Source organism: Vitis vinifera, chromosome 14, assembly GCF_030704535.1.
Source record: "Vitis vinifera cultivar Pinot Noir 40024 chromosome 14, ASM3070453v1".
Classification (NCBI taxonomy): domain Eukaryota; kingdom Viridiplantae; phylum Streptophyta; class Magnoliopsida; order Vitales; family Vitaceae; genus Vitis; species Vitis vinifera.
The window spans coordinates 23,673,035-23,681,421 of record NC_081818.1 but is presented as its reverse complement, the minus strand read 5'-3'; the positions used below and the strand labels follow the sequence as shown (position 1 = coordinate 23,681,421).

Here is an 8,387-nt window from a genome sequence, read left to right as displayed (position 1 = left end):
TTTCTAATAAAATTTTACTAGAATCTGCCTCAAAGATATTGTAGGGTATAATATTAGACATAATAATCACATCCATGCGTGACAGCTAATATTATTTCTTATATCCTTCTCTTACCACCCTTAAAATGTTCATTTCAAACAAACAAGCATGTAGCTGATAATGTCTTTTCAAAGCTTCTGAAATTTAATTTGAGTCCATTGGCAACAATCGAAAAGCAATTATTAAAAAATTGTTATTCAAAATAATTCATAAAATCAATTTTTAATTATTTTTAGGAACAAGACTTTGTCTGGAAGCTAAAATATGAAAAATAGTTTCTTGACTTTGATATCTGCCCCATACCCTGTTTATATTTTCATACTATCATGGTGTTGAAATTAAACCACGGAAATTTAGCAAGGTAGCTGTACCACACACACGATTAAATTTCATGATTTCATAATTAACATCAGATTATAATCATGTGATGACTGATATATACAATCTTAATCTTAAAAATTAGCAGAATACTTTGTTTAGTTTAATGAATATTATTGAAACTTTAACATCTCTACGTGAACTATATACAAGTCCCCAACTTGTGACCAATGGGCTTCTCTTAATATGCTACACACACACACACACGCGCGAATGATAGAACAGGAATCTGCAGACGTGCTTATAAGATTAAAGTTAAAAGTTAAAGCTGCTGATGCATGCTACTTGACAATTAAAGATATCATATATCCAAAGACTTCATTAACTTTTCTATGGTTTTGGTAGCAAAGAAGACTCCACGCGGTTTTGGTAACAAAGGTTGCTATCAAAATAAGTCAAATTCCCTCATAATAACTGTCTATTTATTTTATCAAGTAAATTAATTATAAAAAATTATTATAAAAATAATTTTGAAGGACTTAAAATTAAATTTAGGGATGACAACGGAATGAGTTTGGAGTTTGGAGTTTGGAATCAGTAGTCTTTTCCCAACTCTATTATGTTTATTTAAAATAATTATTATTCCTATTAAAAAAATAAAATGAGGTGGGATAGGGCAAGTATGGGAAATTATGAGGCATCTTTCAGAAAGTCATCTTTCCAAATCAAGGGGGAGATCTAAAAATGCAAAGCAGGAAGAAGATGAGTTTGAGAGTGAGATGAGATATCTGAAAATGGGAAGGAAGAAAATTGGTTTATGAGAGAAAATGGATTTGAGATTGAGACGAAACACATTTCAAATGAAAATCGCAGCCTAGAATCGTCTCCCTTAAAGATGATTTTGAATGGAAATCCTATATGGCACAAATTATGAGAAATTTCTTCTCCTTGGGCTTGAAGGATGCTTGCTCCAAGGTAATAATACCATGCATGCTCCTGCTGTATCTAAAATGACGAGATAATTGATGTCAACGACACCTCAAATTACACTTAACAGTTCTTACACGTTAAACCATACATAAGAAATAAATAAGTTAACTAAGCTAAATTTTATTCTTAAATTTTTATATTCATGCTCATTGTCAAAAATTAAAGAAATCATCAATTTTGTATGTTATTCGAATATGTGGTTGTAATAAAATTTAAATTTTAATGTATGAATTTACATAAAAATTGCTAATTTTGAGAGAATATAAAATTAACTACAAAGAATAAAGTTTATATTCATACTACTAATTATTTAAAAATTCTGATGAAGAAATGATAGCGCTAGAAACTTCATAATAAAGATCAATTAAACAAGTAGTCCAATTACCTTATTTGATAAAAATGACCCACCTGTTAAGTGCCCTGTTAGTCTAATACATGCCTGATTTCATCTCCCTTGGGGCTTCATGATATCAGAGAACACATGCATCGTCTTCCATCATAACACTAATTGAACTTTTTTCATCATTGCTCGGGATTGTCACCCTGCTAGCCTCTGAATCGCAGACGTCTCTACCTCCATTATGAAACACATCTTTGTCGTCGTCATCTGTACCAGAAATTTGTGATAGGCTCTCCTCATGGTCCAGGGACTCATTTATACTGTTCCCCTTTTCTGTACTTTCCTGGAGCTCCAATGCAAGCTCAAGGCCCCTCACCACATCGCTCATTGACGGACGCTTGATCCTTTGATCAAGCACGCAACTCACTGCAACCTCTCCGTATTTCTCCAAGCACATTGGTGCAATCTTACCCTCCAAATGGGGGTCGATGATTTCCTCCAGCTTTCCATTTTTGTAGCTGGTGACGGCCCAGTGTGCCAAGCCCGCTTGCTCTTCCTCCCCTGTTTGATTTACAGGTGGCCTTGCACACAGTACTTCAAATAATACCACCCCAAATGAGTAGACGTCAGACTTCTCGTTCAGACGTTGGAATCTGAAATACTCTGGATCCAGATAGCCAAAACTACCCTTGACAACTGTGCTGATGTGGGCATTTGCCACGCTGGTAGGACTCATTTTGGATAGGCCGAAGTCGGAAACTTTAGCCACCCATTTATGATCCAATAAAATGTTGGTTGTCTTGACATCACGGTGAATGATTGTCTTCTTCACACCGGCGTGAAGGTAGTGCAGTCCACGCGCAGCTCCGATGCAAATCTGAAGGCGTTGGGTCCACGGCAGAGGAGGATTATCAGTGTTGTAGAGATGATCGCGGAGGTTGCCATTGGCCATGTACTCGTACACAAGGATCATCTCACGTTTATGGTTGCAGTAACCAATGAGAGACACAAGATGAATGTGACGCAGCTGGGAAAGCATCTCGATCTCAGTCATGAATTCGTGGGCCCCCTGCTGTGACTCAGGATTTAGGCGTTTGATTGCCACCGGTGTGGTTCCTCCACTGATATACCCTTTATACACGTTACCAAAGCCTCCCTCTCCGACGATGTATCCCTTGTCAAAGTTCTTGGTGGCCGTCTTGATATCTTGCAGACTGAAATGATGGCTCAGATCGGATGTTAGAGATGAGCGATGGGTCTCGGTGGACGTACCCAAAATATAAAAAACTGGGCCCCACCATAGTGCTCCGTCTCTGAGGCTAGGATCTCTATTTCTCTTCATTTGATGCACGACAAAGAAATATAAAACTGAGACTGCAACTACACCGCAAACCACACCTCCGGTAATTGCAACAAGCTTCATTTTGTTACTTTCCCTCGAGGTAGGCTGTTGGTCTGAATTGGGATTGATGAGTTTGAACAGCTCGATTCCGTTGAGGATTGCATCACTGTAAAGGGTTTCATAATCCGGGTTAGGATGCAATTGTATGTAGAGCTTTTGTTTTTTGTTCCTTCCCTGGCTTGGCATCATTACCCCATAATCTCTGTAAATGGGAACTCCGTTTCCGCCGCTCCATTTGATCACGTCTGCATGATTCTCCGCCGTCTGGTTAGCTATGAAAATCGTGAACTCCCTGTCCTGCTGCTGCTGGATCTCTGGTTGGAACTCGCAAAAATGTAATCTAAGCAGGTAACTAAAACCAGAGTCCACAGGCAAAGACCAAGTAAGATTGTATCCCATGTTCTCAGTTTTGTTGTTTCCCATGGTCCGGGCGGTGCGGTAGACATCAAGAGGTGCCGTGTAATTTGGTATTTGGATGAATTTGAGAGTAATGCTTCCGTTGACGGGTACAAATGCTAGTTTCGGAAGATACTCATCGTCTGCATCCCAAGTACGGAACATGCCGGTGTCATCCATGGGCGAAAGAGATTGCCCACCTACGTTTAGTCGGTATAAATTTTCCAGAGCATGATCGGTTTCAACGAAAAATGAATTATGTTGACCAATAAACTTAAACCCTCCATCTTGTGGAGAAGTGTAGTAGAGATAGTCGGGCATGGAGACAATTTCAATTCCGTTAATAAAAGCGTATGCATCTTCACCCGCAGTGGGAGCGAATGTTATATTCAGCTTCTCACCTTCTTCCTTGAAGTTGATACAAAATTCTTTCAGTATCTTTTCCCTACCAAGATCAGAATCAGCAACAAGGGCACCACTGAAGTTGCTAAGAAGAGTGTAGCCACCACCAGTTTTGACCGAGAAAATAGCTGTAGACCTATCGAACTCCCCCCCGTATGAAGATGGATGAAAGTGCAAGCGAATGTATTTCTGGCCGGCTGTGAGGGGAAATGAGTATGTGAACTCATAGCGAGATAGCCGCGCTGTGGAATAGGGAACTGATAAAAAGGGTGGTTCATCCGCAGAAGATGTTGTTGACGTGCCGTTTTCCAAGGGGGAAAATTTGGAATCAATGTCGCCCATCCAGTTCCTGCCCAATTCTTGTGAATTTCCGCTGGAGCCACAATTGATGGCGAAGTTTTCTGTAGGGCTGTAACCGGCGATGGGGATGGTGAGGTGGTGGAGGAAGATAAAGAGATAGACAGGGGTGAGAATGGATGGAATGATTAAACAGAGGCATCTGTTGCCAGTATTCCTCATGGTGGCAGATGAAGCCCCCGATTTTTGCGATGGAGAGATATTAGGGAAGAAGAGAGGAAGTTAAATCTTGGAGAGGAAAAGCTACTTTTTATAAGGGAATCCACATAAATCATGCCCATCCATGATTTGGAATCCACATAAATCACGTTTATCCCTGATTTCCTTTTTGTCAATATCTTTGTATAGCTATAGCCTTGTTTATGGTTGTATGTTCCTTAAATAGTCGTAGTCTTGTATTATATAAAGAGGTATTGTAATGCAAAATATTATTGGAGATTTTTACCAAATTACTTGCGTAATCCTTATATGGTATCAGAGCATTCTTCTCTCATGAGATCAGAAACGTCTTCCAACTCCATGTCGTCCAGTGTTGACTCTACTCTTCCTTCGAGGCCCATTGACTCTAACTCTACGTCTCCACTTCCTCTTGTTATTATCAACATTTCTAGCCAATTGCCCTACAAACTCACATCCTCAAATTATCCTTCCTAGCGTGCAACTTTTCTCGCCATCCTCATTGGATATGATCTGATGAAATATTTGGACGACACCCTTAGGTGTCCTCTTAAACCTGCTGCAAATTCTTCTGTCTCTGCTATGGCACTCTATACGCACTGGTATCGACATGACCAGTTACTATTGAATGCTATCTTTGCTTCCGTTTCTAAAGCAGTTATGCCCCTTATTGGCATGACCACTACAAGTCGGGCCCGAATTATGCAGTTGAAGGAAGATCTCACCCTTATTCAACAGGGTTCCCACACGGTGTTTGAGTTCCATCATGCAATTAAGGTAATTGCTGATGAACTCTCGTTGATTGATGCACCCATTTCAAATGATGATTTAACGTTATATGTGCTTAATGGCCTTGGTTCTGAGTTTCGAGATATGGTGGCTCCCATATGCACGAGAGAAATTGCCTTGTCTTTTGTAGAGTTGCATGATCTGTTAATTGGTCATGAACACTACCTTAAAGCATGGATGGAAATTCTTCGACCCTGGTTGTCACTGTCAATTGCTCCCAATGGAAGTCGTCGAGTCATCGGTTCAAAAATAACAAGAACGGTTCCAAACAAAATTCCTCCAACAAAGCTTCTTCAAAGAAGTCCTTTTGTATGCCAAATTATGATCACCCCGGTCACACTACAAAGAATTATGCCAAACTACAATCTCGACCTACTGCCAATTGCACTACTTCTTCGGCTCCATCAAATGGAAAATGGCTTCTTGATTCTGCTACTTCTCATAATATTACGTCTGATTTAGCTAATCTATCCATTCATTATGAATATGATGGACAAGATGAGGTTGTTCTTGGAGATGGTACAGGTTTGCAAGTTGCTAACATTGGTTCCACTACTATTTCTTCTCCTTCCTATTCATTTACTTTAAAAGAAACCCTGCACATGCCTCTTATTCACAAAAATTTGATCTCTGTTCACAAGTTTACTCATGATAACAATGTTATTGTTGAATTTCACCCATCTTTTTACCTTGTGAGACGGGAGTAGTGCCCATGTGCGGTAGGTGTGAATGTGGTGTTTATCTTGTGGAACTATGTTCTTCCTTATCTCAAGCTCATGTCGTCACCTTGGCTAGAACTCGTGCTTCGTTTGATCGTTGGCATCATCTGTTGGGTCACCCTGTTCCAAAACTTTTATCATCTCTTCTTCGTCGTTATAACTTACTTGTGTCCTCCTCTAAGTCCTTATTGTCATGTATTTCGTGTCATTGCAATAAGTCACATAAATTGCCTTTTAGTGTCACTTCCCTTATGAGCCATGCTCATTTTGAATATTTGTATGCCGATCTTTAGGGACCATCCCTGGTTCCTTCTGTTGATGGCTATCGATATTATGTACTTCTTGTTGATCATTTCATAAAGTATTGTTGGTTCTATCCTATGCGTAATAAATCAGATGTGTCCTCTATTTTTGTTCAATTTACCACTATGGTTGAAAATCAATTCCCTAGAAAAATAAAAAAAATTTATTTCGACAATAGTGATGAATTTATCAAACTTAAACATCTTTTGGTTGTACGTGGCATTAGCCATTTTACCACTGCCCCGCATACTCCCTAGAAAAATAGCACCGTTGAACGTCACCATCGACATATCGTCAAAACGGGTATGACCCTTTTACATCATGCCTCGGCTCTTTCTACTTATTGGTCATATGCTTTGGACACAATAGTTTATCTTATTAATCGTCTTCCTAATCTCTTATACTTGTGTCAAAGTCCATTTGAAGTGTTATTTGGACGGGTTCCCGACTATCATAAGTTGCGCACATTTGGTTGTCAATGCTACCCTTGGCTAGTTCCCTATCATGCCAATAAATTTCAACCCAAGTCCCAACCTTGTGTTTTTCTCGGTTATTCCCTGACTCAGCATGCTTTTCAATGTTTGGACCTTCACATGGGTAAACTTTATCTCTCTCGTCATGTCACTTTTGATGAAAATATTTTTCCCTTCACAAAGGCAACTACTTCTACTCCTACGGCTGTTGCTACACCGTGTCCTACTTCATTCTCTCCTTCTCCCGTTCCTCCGGTTTGCATGGTTCCATCGGATGATATCTCTGTCACACCTATAGCGCTTGATGCTACAACAACCTTGACTCTGTCTCCTACACCAGGTATGGCTTCCTCTTCTTCTACTAGTAATCCATCATTCTTTGAGCCGCCTCTGCCCATAACACCTGCACCTCCTACTTGCACTCATCCTATGGTTACTCGGGCTTAAAATAATATTTTCTGTCCTAAGCAGCTCTCGGTTACTACTAAGCACCCTCTTGCACCACCATTGGAACCAACCTATGTTTCTCAGGCCCTCAAGGACCCTCAATGGTGTAAGGCCATGACAAATGAATTTACTGTCTTAGTTTCACATGACATTTGGAACCTGGTTCCTAAGTCCTCTACTTCTAGTTTAATTGGCTATAAATGGGTGTTCAGATTAAACGTCATCTAGATGGTACAATGGATTGGTTTAAGGCATGTCTTGTCGCTAAGGGGTTCAATCAATGCTCAAGTGTCGATTATATTGAGACATTTAGTCCTGTTATAAAACTGACCACCATTCGACTTATCTTTTCACTGGCCTTGTCAAACAATTGGCCTTTCAAGCAAATCGACGTCAATAACATGTTTCTTCATGGTCAGTTAACTGAGCAAGTGTTTATGCAGCAACCTGTAGGCTTCATTGATCAGTCCTATCCTCATCATGTTTGTTCTCTTCAGAAATCCATTTATGGTCTTAAACAAGGGCCTAGAGCTTGGTACAATGCATTACGCTCAGGCCTTCTTGAGTTGGGTTTATTTAATTTGAAGTCTGATAGCTCCTTATTCATCTTCAATTGAGATGGAATTCTACTATATGTGTTGGTGTACGTTGATGATTTAATCCTCACCGACAATAACAATCGGTTTTTGCAGTATGTTGTCAAGTCCTTGGGTGAAAGATTTTCCCTGAAGAAACTTAATGATCTGTATTATTTTCTCAGGGTGGAAGTTATTCTAGTTCAGCAAGGTTTGTTTCTTTCTCAGAACCATTACGTTCATGATCTCCTTATCAAGTTGAAGATGACTGGCGCTAAGGAAGTTAAAACACCCATGTCTGTGTCTGTTAAGCTCATGCTTGATGATGGTTCAACTAGTTGTGATGCTATTGAATACAGACACACCATTGGCTCTCTCCAATACCTCTCACTCACTCGCCCAAACCTTAGTTTTGCAGTCAATTGTCTTGCTCAGTTCATGCACAAACCGACAATCATGCACTGGCAACATGTTAAATAGCTTTTGTGCTAAGTCAAACAGAGCATTCACTTCAGTCTTACTGCATCATCAATCAAACCCAATGCTTAGAGGCTTCTCCGATGCTAACTGGGGTGGTGATCTTGATGATCGAAAGTCTACCACGGCTTATATAATTTTTCTAGGCAATAATCCTATCAGTTGGCGCACTAGGAAGTAAA

At 39.8% G+C, this 8,387-nt stretch overlaps 1 protein-coding gene across 1 annotated transcript; it reads right to left on the bottom strand.

The window, feature by feature from the left end:
- Window positions 1–1,034: 1,034 nt before the first annotated feature.
- Window positions 1,035–4,490, bottom strand: LOC100853107 (receptor-like protein kinase FERONIA). Its single transcript, XM_059742763.1, has 2 exons — window positions 1,757–4,490; window positions 1,035–1,363 (listed from the first exon to the last, which is right to left on the bottom strand). Exon 1 carries the CDS (start codon window positions 4,405–4,407, stop codon window positions 1,819–1,821), a length of 2,589 nt encoding a protein of 862 aa, XP_059598746.1. The 5' UTR covers window positions 4,408–4,490; the 3' UTR covers window positions 1,035–1,363; window positions 1,757–1,818.
- Between the last annotated feature and the right edge of the window lie 3,897 nt (window positions 4,491–8,387).